Source organism: Aythya marila (genome assembly GCF_965140915.1).
Source record: "Aythya marila genome assembly, chromosome: 1".
NCBI classification, from domain to species: Eukaryota; Metazoa; Chordata; class Aves; order Anseriformes; family Anatidae; genus Aythya; species Aythya marila.
The window spans coordinates 180,956,032-180,975,288 of record NC_139042.1 but is presented as its reverse complement, the minus strand read 5'-3'; the positions used below and the strand labels follow the sequence as shown (position 1 = coordinate 180,975,288).

The following is a 19,257-nucleotide window of genomic DNA, read 5'->3' as shown; positions in this document are numbered from 1 at the left end:
GGAAAGAGGTATTCCAAGGGGACAAATCAGCTATTATTTGCAGTAGGGAAGCCAGACTAGAACAGTATGTTGGAGATATGCCGTGCATAGCCCACCTGCTGCTCTCACAGCACAGAAAGACAGATAATGTTCATGTGGAAGTGGCAGCATTAGGTATTGATATGATGTAAGCTTGCCTTTTTGAAGCTGTATTCTATCAAAAAACTACCTGGATTTCAGAAATTACTCAGAAGTCAAATCACAAGAGAAAACCCAAATGCATGAAAATGCAATGCGACTTTTAAAACAGATTTTTGCAAAATATCAACAGACATCATTACCAAGCACTTTTTGTAATACTAAGGAGGGGTAAAACAATAAAGCATGGAGTGGGCCAATTTTGCCAAAGGGACACACATTTCTGCACTAAAAAATTCCCACAAAGCAGACCTATTGTGTTTCTGATTTCTTCATGATGTCTGAAAGACAAACCTAGACTGTAGGTACTGTGAGCTCAGTCCAGTGTTCACTGAGAACTGAACACATCTGAGGCAGGGGACTGGGTTCTCCTGTTTCTAAGAACTTCTGCTGGGGCACTGAAGCTTTGCTTTAAATGGGAAAAGAGTTTTTTCCTCTGTTTATTTTAAACAAAGAGTTGTTTCCCTCTTCCTTCTTCTTCTTCCCATTATTCCTCATGTATTTGAAAGCAATTCATTTTTTTATTTTTATTTTTATAAAATACAGGAGGGGTATGTTCCCTTTCTGAGAATAAACCTTCAAATCTCAATTGCAAAGTAAGAGACTTGAAGAAAAAGCAACTGGAAACAATACTTTAAAATGGAAACAACTTTCAATCAACCTTAATTATACAGTGGCCACTACTATGTGTTGCCATTGCCTGCAGATAATCTAAGTTACAAAGGAAACCAACCCTTCAAAATAATACTTGTTGCAAAATAAGGAGAAATTTAAAGGGAATTACTGAAAGATCTTTCAGCTACACTTTCAGCTTCCAGGACTTGATCTAGAATTCACTAAAGTCAATGGAAAGATCATATAAAAGTTTATGACTCCCAGAAAAAAAAAAAAAATATGTTTTTAACAACTCTATTGATGCATCTTACATAGTATCATTCCACTATCTCCTATACTTGTTGCTTTGATCTACTTCAGTGCTCAAATGGGGGGGGGGGAGACGGTTACTGTAGTGATGCTCCACTTAAGGTAATAAGGTAAAAAGACATCCATGTTAAATGTAATTAGTTAATACAAATTAAGATGATTACATGTTCTATTGTCAAGATCATTCAAAGAGTTATTTGCTTTTGTCATTGAACAGTGCTGCATAAGTTTTCATAATCTGGTTAGTGCATTAGCACTAAGTCAATCCTATTGATTCAGCAGATAAAATGGACCTGAGTAATCTTTGCATTTTGCTTATTTCCCTTATATTAATTTAACATTTAACTCAGCATACAGATTATCAAAGGAGAGGTGTTGAATCATTACAGATTTTGAAGAAATAAAACAAGGTATAAGAGCTGTCAATATAAACAGTTTTGCTGTACACTGATATAGTGCATCAGGTACATTTTTCACAGAAGTCCTTATTTACATGGAAGCTGTGATGAAATGGATAAACTGTGAATTCCATCTAGACCAGCGATCCTAAGATAATTTTGAGCATGGAGACTTTTATTCCAAGATAACATTGCACAACAACTGCACATCTAGCCAAAACAGTGGTACGAGAGACTCCTGGGATAGAAAGGAGTCCAGAAAGTAGGAGAAAATCATGCGGTTTGCCCTAATTCCCACAGTCAGAACATTAAAGCAGAGTCACATCTTCCTTGAGAAAATGAAGCTCTCATTATCACTTTCCCCAAGATCATTCTTCCTCTAATGGTTCATTGTATTCATCTACTGCATATCCAGGGCAAGTAGTATTTCTTTGTGACCTGCACTTGCTTTCTGAACCATTTGCACAATGTTTTTTCTTCATTAGCTGTATTTTTTTATTATTATTATTATTCAGTATGGGATTTGACTCTGGTTTTACTTGTGTCTATGGAAATCAGGAGTAATTCCATTCTGATGTAAAATCTGTCTGAGTTCAGAAACCCACATACCACCTAGAAAGTCCGCGTAACACAGCAGTCTCCTGGATACTAATTGCTCACTGTTGCTTTAGTGAGCAATAGTGAAGGTGATGTGGGGTCCTGAGTCAGATCAAACTGTGAGCAGAGAAATGCTGAGGTAAGGTTGGTGCTGAGGGAGCTGAAAGGCAGATGTCTGCTTTGTCAGGATTTTCATCCTAACTGCAGACAGGATAAAAAAGTGTTGTTCATAGACAGACAGAAATGGAAAGCTGGAAGCTTGTTAGACTCTTACGACAGCATAGTATCTGAGATGGGTGCCCTCTGGATATGCCCCTTCATCATTTGGCAGCAGAAGCTGAGGGAAATTCATTCCTAATTTAGATGTCTCAGCTAGCTTCCAAAGCCAGGTGGGATGAATCCGGGAGTCAGTAGATCTGCATGCGATGCACTGCAGCATCAGCTTCTCTTTCTCTGGGACATGGATTTGCATCCACAGAAACCCAAGCAGCTCTCTCAGGCAGGGCTGACACAGTCCCTTTACAGAACATCCATCAGATGTCACAAAGAACTTAGACTGGGGCAAAGGAGAACTAGAATTTGCTTCACACACAGGAAAACAGACTTAGATCTGAACTTTACATCTTTAGTGAGTGTCCTTAATGCTGCACACCTGCTAGTCTACTTTTTGGAGACCTCTTCTTGTGGGGTTGCAAAGCGTTTCAAATTTTTTCAAAGTTACACGGGATGAGAAAATTATTCTCTGTCCAATTCTAATCTTTAGAGTAAATTAAGGGGCTTCAGAAACTCTGAGACATAAAAAACACATGACCAGAGAATCCAAGCATCCATGTGAAAAAATAAAAATCGCTTTCTGCTTGAAATGATTGTGTGCGATTCCAGAGAAACACAGCAGTCACTCTCCCACAGTAATAACCAGGGAACCCTGCCTTCAGTGGAAGAATTTGATTAAAAACTCTGGAAATGGAACATTATTAGTAACTCTGGATGATAAAGCAGTGCCCTTTGCAGAAAATGGTAGGTTAACGGGTACTACTTTTTCACAGAGAAATCCAGCTTTCATCGAGAAGATGATAAAATACCAAGCAGAAACAGTGGGAGGCAAACAGAGACAGGTCCTTAACAGGAGATCAGGGGAAGGAAAACTGTAGCTTTTGCAACACTCAGACTAACAGGTCAGCTCTCAAACCCCATTGTTGCTGGGGCTTGGAAGAATCTGCAAAGATACCTACAGCTCAGGGCAGCGCGGTACTTTCCAGAGAAGGTCCCTGACCTGCCTTTTTCTTTGTCATGATTTTTTCTTGGGAACTTCCTTGTGATGGTGTCCCTGGTTATTCCCAGATACAGAACAGCCCTTCACCTTTACAGTTTATGCCTCTGATGAATCTGGCCCAGCCTGAGCTAACCTTAACGACAGCCATAGCTCATATCATACCCATGCACACACCCATACTGCTTCTTTCATTACTGCTTAGCAGGAGCTCAGACTGTTTCTGTGACCCTTCAGGCTGTGATATTTGCAGGCCTTGCAAGGCTAAGTAGGTAGATGGCTGTGTACCTAATGCCGGAGGGACTCAGGGTGGTGCCTGGCACCCTGTGTCCTACAGGACACAATGGACACCCTTGGGGTGTTTCCTGGACTTTCTGCAGACAGGCAGCAAGTGCAGAACAGAAATGTGGATGCAGCCCATCACTTTAGTACTAAGATTTAAACCTGTTTTAAAGGATGTTAGAGCACATCGTTCATCACCAACTTGCTCTTCATTTATCTGCCTGAGATGTCAGAACCCACTGAGAAGCTTGCACAAAATCTGTACGGATGGGAGCAGGGTCCATGCCCAGGCAGAGTGCTGTATGCCATTTGATATAACATTTCCAGAGGAATAAATGACAACCAACCAGAGGGATCCTGGTGCCTGACTTTGAGGGAAAATATTCAGGCAAATTCTACTTGAAATATAAAAACACATTTCCTCCATGCTGTGAGATTATCCAAATAAGCCACATCAGCCCTTCCTAATCAGAGAGATGTGGTGTTATTTTTAAACCTGCCAGTTTTTGATTTTTATTTTTAAAGCCAAATGGTGTGGGATATTAGAGTTTCGGGACCTCAGAAGAGTTATTTGTCTCTGTTTATTTTATTAAATATTCCTAGACATACCCTAAGGATGACAGATCAATAAGTGCCTTTGTGGTTTCCTGATAGAAGGCAGCAATTATTTTCTTCCATTACAATATAAGCATAACCCAATTTTACTCATCTATCATGACGTGTAATGGTAATAAAGAAGCATCAGCAAGTGTTCATTTTCCTGTCATTTTATCTTTTGTTTTGGTGATCTTCTGTTTTCATTTCATGTTCTTCCAACACGATTTCTCTCTCTTTGTGCCTTCCATTTGACAAGGAGTGGCGACCAGCTTGTTTTGCTTTATGACACTTGTGGGAAATGCAGTAGCAAAAGCCTGTCTGCGGTTTCCCTTTTCCTGGGCAGTAAATGGAGTATGTCAGCCTTTCACCTGAACTTACCTGCTGAAGGAACTTTACAGAGCTGATTTTTGGTTTCATTTTTAGAGGTGCTTCTCTGTGGAAGTCAGTAGGGACTGAAGCTATCGGAAGGTATCAGAGGAGAAATGGTCTCACAACTGTTTAGTAATAACAGACAGAAAGTCTGAATGAAGCCCGTAAAATTAAGATCTAACTAATGATAGTTGAAATGTACAGATGAGATTGTCAAGGCTAAACTCAACCCATCTTCCTCACACGGAGAATCCCATTTAATCTGTGATAGAAGTGCAGACTACTGGACTATGTTTCCAGATGAAGTAAGCAGTATATATCTCTCTCCTTAGCTAAGTACTCCTCCATTCTAGCACCATGACCGAAAGTGACTAAGTGTGACCAAATATAATTTGCTAAAAACCTACATCCAGTTTCCTCTTCATTGTGGGTGAAGAGATTCCTGAACAGTGATTCAAAACCCTCCACAGCAGCTACCTCTCAGCTATCTTTGTCCTGACTTGGGCAATAAAACTCCTTTACCATGACTCCACATTTTTCTTTTAATTTGAAGCCACTTCTATCACCTCCTTTCTGTCATTGAAGTGACAGCCAGCTCTTCACTGAGGGAAAACCTCAGGAAGCATTAACTGGTCACAGCTCCACAGAAGTACATCTGATAGCAGCCAGATGCACCATCCCATTCACTTTTCCTAACCCTGACCTCAACGAGTCCAGGCTTTGCCTTTGCAAGTATTTCACTTAAACGCAACTGGAAATGTTTTATTTTGATTTTAAAATGCTTTCCATGAGCATTGGAATAAGTGAAGCATAGTTGTGTCTGGATATGTATCTTGTGGTTAGTTGACTTTGTTCTGATGGAGAGTTTTTCCATGAGTGAGCAATACCTGCTTTGGTCCCTGTTAGTCCCTCTCATGTTTATAAAGAGGCTTCTTACACTTCATCAGTTTCCACATATAACGGATCTTTCTCTAGATTCACACCCGGATTCGCATATTTAAAACTTCTTATTGTTGAGGGCAACTAAAAGAAAGACAGGCACACCATAGCACAAAGACATAAACTTCGTTGCTTTTTAAAACAAAGAGGCTAAAAGCTAATGAACTTTGTCATCCACATCAAAATTAGTCGAAGTGTTTTTTGTATAAATGTTGAAAATCTGAGAAGAAAGGGTTGAGGAAATGTTTTGGATGATTTATTCTGGTTTATTTTGTAGCCTTAGCAGCTTTTAGCAGCCTTAGACTAAACAGTACTGTGGGACAGCCTCTTAAAAAGATGGACTACCCCAAAGTCCAACCAAATTATGTACAATTTTCTTCTGGGACTTTTTTGGTAATATGGAATGGCCCTCATCAATCAGACTGCAACTGTAAATTATCAGATATCATTGCACTCCCTTGCAAGCATTGCTGAAGGCACTTTTATTCTTTTTAATTTTGAAGTTAGTGGTATACCATATTCACTGCCGTACTGTTTTCACTGTCATATGACTAAATGTCACAGTGGTCAGTGCCTTTCACTTGCATCAGTGGTCTGTGGTTTCATTCTGTCAACGTTAAAAAGAAAAATCATCTTGGCTGCATTACAAAAAGCAAGTTTTTAATTTTGCCAAAATAAACTGTGACAAACTTTCACAGTTTATAAAAGCTTTCTTTTAAGTTGAAGGTGACTTATAAAGGGGAAATTGTGTTATGTCCTTATGTGAGTTTTTATAATGTACAAAAAAGGGCATAAGAAGAGTTGAGAAGTTTGGGATATTTAGTTTTGTTTTTACCTCTAGCAAAATCAGGGGAGGTCAAATCTGACAATAATGTAGATTCCTTCTTCTGCCTTCTCCTTCACTTCTTTTGCCCTCTAACCTTGCAGGTCTGTTTTGCATGCCTGAGAAAAGTGGGTTCATAAAGGATGCCTGGCAAATTCTCGTGACTTATGTTTGGCTAACTGAAACCTGAAAAAACTCACAGGACTCTTTTCATTGGAGCCCTAGTGATTCATCTGGAATAAAGTAATGAAAATGAATGTCAAGGCTTGACAGCCTTGATACCTCTGGGTTAAGCAAACAATCAGGACTAAAAAAAATCAGACTGCCTTTATGTCATTTAAACAAACCACAAGAAATCAGAGCAACGTTTTTCCCTTTATCAATTTAATGTAGCAGAAATCAGAGTTCTGATGACATTTCTTGAAAATGGGCAACTATAATAAACCGTCTGCAGTATAAGACATTCAGTTCTGATATGCAAAGCAGCAGCAGACTCTGGAAAAGCTTTTGAAACAAGAAAGTACTTCCCAGCATGTGTAAAGTGACAAATTATTCTGTCAATATTTTAATGGTATACTTTGCAATGAAAAGCTCACCTTATGAAACAGGTGCATAGGCAAGAACAGAATGAGATAAGTTAAAGGCCACAAGCTTTAAAGATAGTCACTCACAAATAAAATATGCTAGGAATAAGAAAAAAGAAAAAAAGAAAAAAAGAAAAAAAGAAAAAAAAAGAAAAAAAGAAAAAGAGAAAAAAAGAAAAAAGAGAAAAAGGAAAAAAAGAAATGAAAAAAAAAAGCACTTTCAGAGAAGAACTATGTTCATTGTGAAAAATGAACTGAAAAATGAAAATAAAAGGATATTAAGAACTGGAATGAAACATCAGGACAGCAATAAAGCCATGAACAAAGACAAGAAGTTACTGTACTGCGTGTTTTCTATCTTGTTTTAGTACCTGAAAATTGTTCCCCCCTCCTTAAAAAGGAAATGAGATGCTACATCTGCTGTGGTTGCTGTATCAGCATTCACTGGCAGTGCCTAGGTCTGGGCTGAGCATCAGGTGCCTGCAACAAGCAGTTGATCCCTGAATGTGGAGGCTGCTGTGATGATGCTGATGATGCTCTGCCTGGGTTGGACCCCACATCTGGGCACACTCTCACTACTGGGGAAGAGCCACAGTACCTTGGATGCTTCTGCAATGGATGCTTCTGCAGAGATGCCCCACTCCCACCTCTGGCAGTGAAGACCTGCCCTCGCTTTTTACATTCAAGAAGTTCCCAGCTCCACCACCTGCTCCCGATGGCCTGGGCTGGGCAGCCAGGCTGAGGAGAATGCTGGTGGCATTGCAGCGATGAAGGCCTGCGGTTCCCACCCTCACCCCAAGCCTTCCCCAAATGCATGCTGAGCTGTTGCTGTCCTGGCCCAGCCCTATCCCTGCTCATGGGGCTGAGCAGCCTCTTTGTAACCCTTCTGGCCCTGCACTGTGGCAGAGGGCAGCATGCCACCTCGGAGCTCCACGTTTCTTTTATTTGAGAAAAGAAAGCTCCACAGGGAGCACCTATAAGGCCCTGCTGCATAATTCCAGGTGAGAATGTTTTATGTTCCAGAATAAATTTTAAAAGTACCCAATTCCAGATCCTGTATTTTCTTTACAAGTGCTGCCATGGGCACAGACATTGACTAGAAAGAAAGAAATCATTCCTCTGATTCTTTCACCTCGGTATTTCAGGGGGTTGGAAAGCAGCAGACACCTGAACACACGGTGCACAGAGAGGCCACCTTTCCTATCCAGGACTACTGGTATCCTCATTCAGACACGCTTTTAATAGACACTTCTTTCATTAAGAAAACTGATTTCAGTGGGACCGTTTATGTATCAAGCATGAGTAATTGTATTACAATCTGGCTCTTCATGGCATGTTCCAAACCAGCTCTTTCATTATTATTTTATTTTTTTTTTTTCTAAGGAGGGCAGTGATTCAGCATTAACATGGTTTAAAATATGAGTGATATTTTCAGGGACTCCTCAGTGCACAAGGAGATGAATGTTAATGAAGACTTCTTTAAAATAGTGAAAGAAGTAATTCCCTTAATGTTCCATTTATCTGCAGCACAGACTCTTGAGAACACAGAATAACAATTACTTACAAATAAAAAGGCTTTTTTTTTTTTTTTTTTTTTTTTCCAGTTCAACTAATACTTAGCACCATAAGGACTTCGATAATTTTCATAGTCAATTTACAGGAACTTGTTCTTACAAAGATGAATCATCAACAATGCTAAGTAATCTGAAATTATCAGGGTTTCACATTTTGCAACCGAAGCTGAAAGGACAGCTATATGACAATAACATAATCAAAGAGAGAACAAGAGTCCTAAAATGTAAAAAATTAATCGTCACTTACCCTGTTCAAGCAGTATTTGCTGTCTTTCCCATAAAAGTGTTGGAGACATTTCATGTTCTGCTTGTCGACAATTTTGTTGAAGAACTCGTTGATTGTTCTCACAGAGACGGCACAGACAGCAGACCTGTTTGTTGGTTCTGAGGAATCGGGTTTACTTTGTGCAAAAACGCCATAGAGAATATCGTCGTTCAACCCAAGGCCCATTTCATGGGCTAGAGCTGCACCTGGCTTGCTTACATATGCAGCTTGCAAAATGTTGAATACCTCCTTTCGAATGGACCTCTTCCTCCGCTTTTCGGTAAAAATACACTCAAGAGGCATTTCCATGTAAGAACGCATCTCTGAATCTAAAGTGCAGAAGCGGATAATTCTAGTGTGGAAAGCCTGGGAGTCGAGAGATTCTCTCTGGACAGTCAGAAAATAGACAAAGTGGTCATTTTCAAAGGCATGGACATACCTAATGGGATACGAGTCGCGGAACTGAGGGAGTATGTCTATGTAAGACTGATCTGTCAGAAATTCAAACCCATCCTGTGTTTCTTTTAGCCTTCTAACTGATATTGAATGCAGTACATGGGGGGGTTGAAATGCAGATGTCACAGTGTTTCCAACAAAGAAGTTGACAAACCTGTCCTTTTCAGTCACCAGAACTTTGGTTCCTAATGTGCTTACAACACAATCAGGACAATTATCTGGTTCTCCGTCCACCTGTGGTGAATACATGCAGTGCACCTCGCTTTCTATGTCAGCGGGGTTGTCAGGGGGAATGATGTGACGGTGACAGATGCCTCCGGACACGCTACCACAGCTGATGAGCTGATCATCGTAATAGGTTTCTAAGAGCAGTGCCATGTTGACGTTATCCTTCCATACACTGCTAGATAAATTGGCTTTATCTTTGCAGTCCTCACATGGCGTACAGTCAGGATTCTCCAAAACGGGCCCAGTCTTGTACACAGAAATGTTCTGGAGAGTTTCATTTAGTACATAAATCTTGTTGATGGCTCCAATATAAACATGATGCTTGTATAAAACTACATTCTGAATTGGTGTCTCTGTGACGAAGTTAGGAAGATCATATTTTACATTCAAGTTCATCTCTGATTTTTTAGCTGCTTCTTTGCATTGTCCATAGCTTCTCTGCAGCAACGCAAACAGGAATAGGATAATCCCAGAAGGATAGGCAGTAACAGGCTTCATTGTCAGAGGTTTAATCTGTCAAAACATATTTAAAGGGAAGAGTCGTTATATTTCTTAAAGTAAAACATGAGTTTATCAGTCATCAGAAATCTGTTTCTAGGCTGCACGTATTAGCTGAACTATTTCAGTGTAAGAAGTGTCATAATCTTACTTAGTGTCCTTAATAGCCTTGTGCTAAAAACTGCTATGATTACTGTTCTTAGTGGGTACCCGTTTTACGGCTTTCAGAACAACTCACAGCAGGATTTTATTATGATAAATTTTGCAAGACCCCTTGGTGTATTTTACAATGATAGAAGAGAGACGACTACTTCCACATCGGCATTAAAACAGCTGACTGATAAGGTTTAAAACAAGATGGTTTATAGGTAGCTGAAAGCAAATGCACTCAGGACACTCTCACAATGCACACAAAGCAGATATAGCACTTTGGTGTGTGGATATAAGGCACTTGGCAAGTACCCTAAAGGGCTGAAATGGTTCTTAACACAGCTGCTCAAAAATAAGAAACAAAAGAGGTTAAATAATGTGCAGAACTGAGCTGGTAGTGGGCTTCTCTTTTATTCTGTTGGCATTTTTGAGTAACCATGGAAGAGGCTTTTCTCCAAAAGAATAGAGGAAGAAACCCCTGTCTCTCCCCTTCCAGCTCCCCAGATCGCTGTCTTTCATAAGTGCCCATTTTGGAAAAAGAATGTTTTTTTTCAGCCAGCTCTACTTCTTGGAATAGTAATTTTCCCCAGTGTTGACAAGGTTTTGTAATATATTGTTAGAATATTTTATGCATCATGTGGTGCCTGGCATGTGCAAGTTTTATTTTAGGCCTTGTACCACAGCAATAAGTCACTCTGGTGAACCCTTAGAAGATAAAGGCATATCACTGTATCGTAAACAAAAGGGTATCAAGTGACCTAGAGCCATTAACGGATGAAATAAAAAAAACTAGCACTTTTCTTTTTTAACTTTTCCACACAATTGTTTGATGTGGCTTTAAAAAACAAAGACAGATGACTAGTGTGATATTTCACCCCCCTGGAAGATCAATTAAATAGACTGTGGTTATGAGCATTTTGGTGCAGTGTCCACACCATGCCCCGTCACACCAGACATTTTCTGCTAATGTCATGACACAGTTGTTAAGCTAAATTTAGCTGCTTCATGGAGAACACAATTCTGCATTCTAACAGCAATATGATCATGTAACTTTTGGAAAATGCTTATAGTTTGGCTACAGTTAAAGCAACTGTTGCTAATAGGGAAATGCTTAAAGGTTTCAAAACAGACAACCTTGAAAATTACAAAATAACAGGAGAAATCAGGAGCTCTATATTGACTTTTTATTTCATTAAGACTTTAAGCAAAATGAAAAGATGACTATAGACCAGACCTATCTCAGCTGTATATAAATTCAGTGTCTTGATTGATTAAAACAATCCATCAATAATTCTCTTGCACTCTTTGTGACATTCTATTTCAGCATCTACTGAATTCTTTTTCTGGCTTACCTCATTAATTACACAAAATAATAGGTTTTGGAAACTAAGACTTGTTCTTTTTCCCTGTTATCTGATAGGAGTCATGATTGAGAGCTGGGGGTAAAAATCAGAAACAGGCTGTTTGCAAGTACTAGCTGGTAAGAACAATTCACACTTCTGGTACTGAGAAATGAAGATCTTCTTTCAAATCAACATTTTCAGATATTAATTAGTGATAACAGAACCCTGGAAATTAACCAAACATGTGTTTATGTTCAAAATAAAGAAATAATAATAATAAAAAAGAACAGGAATATTATTATAATTAGAAAATAAGCACAGTACAGGGAATGCTGACTTCATATTTTATGGGGCAGGAAACTGTTTTCTCATCCCGTGAAACTTCTTGCTCTTACAGATTTTTTCCTGCTCTGTACTGGGATGAAACCAAGAGCTTTCGAAGTTTGTGTGGAACACCCAAAAGTCACAAGCAATCCAAGAACAACCGTGTTCACGTCCCTGCATCAACAGTGCTGAGCTGGGAGGAATGGGAGACTGGTCCAACTGTCTGTCTCCTTTTAGCCAGCATTTCCACCCTGAGAAACTCTGTTAAAACTGATACATTCCTGCAGATTTCGTTCTGACAAGTCAACATGTTCTGACAAATACTAGATTAAGCAGAAAATTCCAAAAGTGCTCAATTTCTGACACAACACAGAGGCAGATATATTCTTTACATCAACAATTTTGAAGCCCAGTGACAGCGGTGGGTCTGAACATGAAAAGAAAAACAATAGGTGGGACAAGAGTAGGATGAGGATGAAGATGATTGTCCACAATTACAGGAATAAAGACCCGAGGTTACTTGTCAGCCAGGCACTGACTTTGTTTCAGTGTATTCAGTATTATGTTCTTGTTTTAATATGTTCCCAAATAATTTCCCTCCCAGTGTGCCCAAATACACCCCCTCAGTCTCCTGCTCACAATCCTCGCTGTTCTTCTAGCCTCAGAAATAGAGGATCCCTAGCTGTCTGACAGTAAACCCCAGTGTGTGCTTCAGAGGGATTCGGAGCCATAAATACAGACTGACTTATTCTTTCCCTCAAACCACATCTTGGGATGTGAGGCCAGTATCCTCAGCTTATATCCAGTTGGTGAAAGAGCACTGGTTTGAGTCTGTGCTCTGGAGTCAGAAAAATTCCTCCTCAGACTCCTTTAGCAAAGGAGATTCAAAACAAAGAGCTTCGTAGCAAGAACAAGGGTGGGATTCAGTACAAAGCAACAGATGCCAGGAATATTAGGTATTGTATTTCACCACAAGGGGAAGGAAAATGTGAGTGATAAATGGCAACCAAAGCATCTTTGCTCTTATATCTGAGCTCTATCATTGTGTCTTCCTTTGTATGCTTGTGAGGTGTTTCAAGCATCCTCCTAGGCAGAAATCTGTGGACTCTCACTTACAGGAACCTCAGGCTCAGTAGGCATGGACAGCTTTAGGGAAGATGGTTCCCCACAGTGTGTATCTCCAGCAGACTGTGAATCTTTCCTCAAGGTTTCTGAAATCAGAAGGCATGGGTTCTCTTCTGAGACAGATATAGCTTAGGGAGGACACAGAAGTTTTGTGAAGAGTACAATGTGCAACTCCTTTTTTTAGGTATTTGTTTTTTCACAGTCCTCAATTCATAGAAGCTGGTACTCAGTGAGACTCCTGTGACTTCAGTTCCTCTTTTCATTTGCATTTGACCCAGAGTCTTTCTCTGCTCCATAGCTGCAGACTCCAGCACAGAGTTGCTTTTTGTAACCTTCAAACCAGGTCATTGCAAACACACTTCACTTGAATACATCCTGAAGAAGCAGGAAAACTTTGGAAAATTAAAAACTCAGTCCCACTTACTTCAAAAGTCCAATAGTCCCACTTTTCCTAAACACATACACAAATGCAATTTCTGTTGAAATTAAGCACTTAGAGTTTTGCTGAATTACAACCAAAATACTGAGGCTATAGAAACACTTTTTCAATACAGGTCAAAGAACTATTTGCTGTCTATCAGTTGCAAAAGGAAAACAAGTAATCCCTTTGTTTCTCTGCTTTATTTGAATGATGGATGCTGTTCATTCTTTCGTGACCTTCCTGTGACTTCTGTGTCAGTGACTCTTTCATGTGTCTTCAGAAGACTCGAAAGCTTTGGCCTGTGATAACTATCAGCAAGCAATAGCTGTGGATGGATTATGCCTTTTGTAAGAGGTATTTTCAAAGCCTATGTCATGATGTGCTTATTTTTCCATCCCTCAGCAGGCACTAGCTTGTATAACTCATGAGAAAAAGCATTTTGGTCAACCCTTGCAAGTGGCTAGTAATGATGTGTCATATTAGTGTGCCTAGCAACTCCAAGTGTTATGGATGATGCTTTCCACCAGGCTTGGCTTGAGTGTTTGTGTGCCAGTAATGGCTTCCCAATGGCAATCATCTTCCTACAAGTCTCGTTCTCCCTAACTAGGGCTTAGATGATAACTTCTGAACATTGAACATTATGTCTCTCCTTCATACTGTTGGTTGCCACTGCACTGACTAGTCAGGCCTGGCCTGACTATTGAATAACGTTCACGCTCTCCTATACAAGGAAGCCAGAAAACAGCATTGTGCTTGTCTTCCTAGCCTCATTTCAACAACACAGGTCCCATTAAGTCTGATCGCAAGGCACTCCATGGATCTGCACAAGCTAAGACAGCATGCTGACACAAAAGAAAGGTTTCCATAGCTTAGTTGGTGTACCTCATCTTTCCTTACTGCATTACAGAAAAGGAAACACTGGGGTCCTGCTGATCCTACGCATGGTGTGCAATGGCATGATTATACAAGAATACATTGGCTCCTCAGGTCGTTTCAGGTTAGGTACAGCAGAGCCACGCTAATTTTTATTTCACAAACCCTATTGTCAGCTAATATACAACAAATGGCAATGTTTTCCCATATTTAGGAAGTATTTGGTAATATAGTTCTACCTTTTTTTTTTCTTTCTTTTTTTTTTTTTTTTTTTTTTTTTTTTTCCCCAATGGGATCGTACATCTTGTTACTATAGGCTCTGACAGACTCATGATGACAGATTTATATAGGATAACCACCATGATTACTGCTCCTGAGAGTTCAGTTTACTTTACTGTCCTGGACTGAAAACTGTGCCAGTTCAGGACCTGATTCCCCATGGATCAGATGCCCTGCCATGGAGACAGCACCATCACTTAACAGGACAGGGCAAATAAGAGAGGGAGATGATAACAGCTCCATCCATCCAACTTTAATCTTTTGTTACAAATCTGTCACAATGCTGGCACCAGCTTCCGCAGAGTAAGCTCACAGTGGACATGTCCTCAACAGACTTTTCAATTAACCTATTGCATCTGAAGACAGGATGGGTTATACGTAAAACATTTATTGAAGTTGATTTTCTATTTTGTATGTCCACAGACTAAAAATGTTCTTAACATAGAGCTGCTAACCTGAATTAGCTACCTTGAATTAAAATAACACAGGGAACAAGGAAATTGGAGTCAATAACTCAGCATCAAACATACAAATTATCCTTGAGTTGAATTCAAATGGCTAATCTGAGTTAAAATCCATATTTCTTTGCCCTAAGCACTATTTTCACCCTACTTCCCTGATTTAGGTTGCTCATTCTGACTAGGACAGGAACATAACTTTTCTGCATGTACACTAACATGATTCATTTCCCCACTGCAAAGAGTCATGGGACTTAGTATCAGTGATTTAGGTCACAAAGTCATTCATAATGTAGCTGGGAGGTTTCCATGGTATGCTAAGAGGTAGCTATAGTGTGTGCATGCATGCAGAGGGCTTACGATGAAGAACTGGTAGGCAGGCAATTGCTGGGGAATCTACCATTAAATAAACCTTTTACATCTCCAGTGCATTGGTGTGTGTCAGAAGAAATTGCTTTCATTAACATGTTCAACTGATCTGTAAGCTCTTTCTTACAGTATTCAAATACGAAGAAACAATCCAAAATCTCATTGCATAAAATATACTCTTTAATATCCATTACTGGGTCCAATATACCATTGTAATTCACAGCAGCTTATAACAGAAGTGTTTTTGTTGTCTACTAGGTTTATTTTTAACAAGTATTAAAACACACACAAAAAAACCTAATGTACCCTTTGCTATGGAGAAAATGCTATACTTATTTATCATTAATTTTCTATAGGTGTCCTGCAGTGCAATAAAGTGTAGTGTTTGCTTTGAAACTTGCAGCAGATCTTAACATCCTAATACCAACTCATCTCTTGGGTCTGTAGCACAACTGGATTTATTTAATCACTTTTTGTTGTGATAAGGTACAATGGCACTACAGGTTGTTTCATAATGAACCTCAGCAAACACTCACTGATATATTACAAGTGAGTGGAGCAGATCAAGAGCTATTCCTTGTCCAGGAGGACTAATTGAAAAGGTGGAATACAGCATTTGTTGGAATTCAGTGAAATTTCTTGTGTGAGAAAGTGGTACTTACTCTAAGGGCTGAGAAATCAAATCTACAAAGAATGGGAACCAAAAAAAAGAAGTTCAGTATATATGAAGACTAATTGAAAAACATTGAGGAAAAATCCACAGTAAGGTAAGTCCTTAATTGTTTGTCCATGCTTATATTTCCAGATATATCTGGAGCTTTAAATACAGGAGGACTGATTTCCACATGTGGAAGCATAAAGATGGAAGGATTTTTTTATTTTTTTTTAAATAGTGATATTGTTTGGCAATAGTGGGAAAACAGAAAGTAGACTTTGAACAACACAACATTATTGATCCACTCTGTTTATCTGAAATGCAAGGCAGCAATTGTGGAGCTTCATTAACAAAATACCTGTGATGTTATTGTGGTTCTTTACCACTACCATTGGCAGTAAAATAAATCCAGTACTAGCACAGACCTAAACTCTACATCTGCAGCAAATAATCCAGTATGACAACTGACGTGTAAACATTTTAGTCCATATGTTCAGTCCAAGTAGAAAAGGAGATTTGTGGTTGCAGAATAATATGCTATGCTTGTTGTTGTACATGTCACAACCAATAATACATAGTAGGCTGGTTTTCTGTTTCAGGTGAGTGAATATGGAGATATTTGGGTTTCACTCCCATTTTCTTGTGTTTGGATAGACTAATACATCTCATTGTATTTTTACTGCATATGAAAAACAAAGATCTTTACTGACTCTAGCCAGCTGAGACAAATACAGACATGTGTCCTGGTTGACTGAGGATGTCATACAACTTCAGGAAGAAATACAAGTCCTTTTCGGTGAGTATAAAAGTACCTTACAGTAGGAGGAAGCAGTTTTTCTGAGCTGATCCTGTTGATCAACTTTTTGCATGAGTCTAAGCATTTTGTGGTTGTCTGTAAAGAATGGGGACAGTGTAATTTTCTTGGAATGTAGTTCCGCCTTTCTTAAAGAGCCAAGTTGGCAAACCTGGCTGTAAGCACAGCTTTAGATCCATTCCCTTGACTACTCTCAGCACTCACTTAGATTTTCTACTTTATGCTTTATGGTTACAACATCTCTCTACCTGAATTCTTGTATTGAAATGCAGAATGAATTTTGGAAGCCTTTCCTGTCTTGTAGTAAAACTAACAGCCTTCCATACTGTGATAATTAAAGGAATGGCATGGGTCATAAAATGAAAAAGATTAAAAGGCAGATAGCAATGAGTAACCAAGACAGCATACAGATCTGATCTAAATGTTCTAACAGCAATTATGAATGATCTTGATGCAGGGCATTTCCTGCAGTTTAATTGTCATTTGGTGCTAATGGTCCTCAGGAGTCCCTGAGACAATAACTCTTTATAGCCAAACATTAATCTTAAAAAGAAATAATACTTATTCACATCAATAGAAAGTGATGATAAAGTATATTATATAAAATTAGTACCAAAATATCTACACAATATCTATCAAGTTATCATATTTTCTTTTGATGTTATAGTAAATATAATATTAATAGCAACAAAAACCCAACAAGTCCCCGAATTCCTCCAAGGTGTGGAACAAATATCTAGGATACCAAGCAAAAGAAATTGTGCTGGCTCTGTTCTTTTCTCTGAAAGGGCTGGTAGGGTAGTGTCAAGCAGTGGCTTTTCTGCTCCACGACGCACATAAAGCATGCCACTGGGTGCCATGACTTATCCCTGCTCAGTGTCAGTGTGTCTCTGAGAGCACAGTGACAAAACCTAGGGTCAGGGATGTCCAATATGTTGCTGACACCCTGCTTGATAGATACCTCATCAAGCCAAGATGTTGAGGTCAAATTTTGTGCGGGGTCCCCATGAGATCAGCACATCTCAGGGATTAACTGAGCTCCCAGGTTTGAAGAACTCACCCCAGGCCTGAAATGAGGCACTTGCCTCCCCTCTGCTCAGCCTGCTGGATTATGCAAGTAGTGGAGATGTGGAAAAAGCACCGCTTGTGGAGCACTGCACAGAGATTTTCAGGTTGCCCCCAAGCCTACTCCTTGCATCTAGGAACTTTTGGGAGGCTGCAGAGCCGATCTGGCCTGGCACAGCCTTGTTGTGCTGACACTGTGATTTGTCCACATTATTATATTTAGCATAGTGCTAGAAAGCAGACTGTGCTCCTTCCATGTCCAAGCTGGCTCCACAGGCAGTATAATCACAATAATATAATGTATTGGAAATAACTAGCCCTGTCAAACACAAACTGCCCCTGAGCAAAACAAGCTTGGTGCTCTTTGCCCCATGGAAAAACGTGGTGCAAACCCTCAGAATGGCTACAGAAAAAAATGAACTGGCTGTGTTTGTAAACCAGCTAGTGGAAGCAATGAAGTCTATATTTATGTCTTAGCTTAACAGAACACATCCTTTATCTGATACCAAAGTTAATAATTTGATGGTCTACCTAGCTTCGTAGCAGTTTTCTGATAATCAAACAGGAGCAATGTCAAGGATAGCGTTCACTTCACGTCTGTGTTTGGTTAGGAGGTTATGACCTTTTCTTTTTAATGCTGACCTCGCTTTTGTCACTGCAAGATTATGTTATTGCAATGCACTTTAACTGATGCCCTACTTTCACTCAGTTTAGAAAGTGAGTTAATGATGGCTCATTGGCTAGACTGCTGCCTTGCTGTGAACCTGTGATTCATGATCTGCTTCCAAGGACTTTACAGTATTGGTATTCATAAATCCCGAAATGGCCTGGGACCAGCCTATCTGACATACCGGCTCTCACCAGAGGCAACGGTGTCACAGCTGCAATCAGCAGAGTGGCTGATCTGGAGCAGCCTGGGCTCCTTTTCTGGCAGATCTCCCTCAGCAAGGGTCCGTCAGCCCCAGCTTTCATTCTGAAATATTGCGCTGACCTTCAGAAAGAAGATGGTGAAAAGCTCAGTGGCTTGAAGAAGGTATGCTGGGATAGCTGAATTTTTTCATGCTAATGGAGTCTTTTTTTTTTTTTTTTTTTTTTTTTTTTTTTTTTTCTTTTTTGGCTGAATGGATTTCCTGGGTGCTTCATTTACCTCCTTTCATCATCCCCCCTTCCCTCCCCTCCTCCCTGTCTTCTCCTTATTTTGGGGGAAGCTAGAGAGCTTAAATGTGCATGCACAGCTCTTGGGGCTTCTCATGTACACACGGCTGCTAACAGCTCTCAGACGTGTTCAGGCGCCTTGTTTGGACCCCAGAGTGTCTCTTTTGGAAAGCTGGAGCCAGAGTCAAGGAGTTTGTGAGATAAGCAGAGAGCCTATTCCCCAACTTCAGAGAGTATTTACCTTT

General features: G+C 39.7%; 1 protein-coding gene across 6 annotated transcripts in view; it reads right to left on the bottom strand.

The window, feature by feature from the left end:
• Positions 1-19,257, bottom strand: part of MET (MET proto-oncogene, receptor tyrosine kinase) — a 139,837-nt gene that overhangs the window by 64,848 nt on the left and 55,732 nt on the right. For all 6 annotated transcript variants that reach the window (XM_082775820.1, XM_082775819.1, XM_082775818.1 and 3 more), the window contains one exon: positions 8,782-9,996. In XM_082775820.1, the coding sequence (XP_082631946.1) occupies positions 8,782-9,981 (1,200 nt within the window). In that variant the 5' untranslated portion in view covers positions 9,982-9,996. The remainder of the gene's footprint in view (positions 1-8,781; positions 9,997-19,257) is intronic.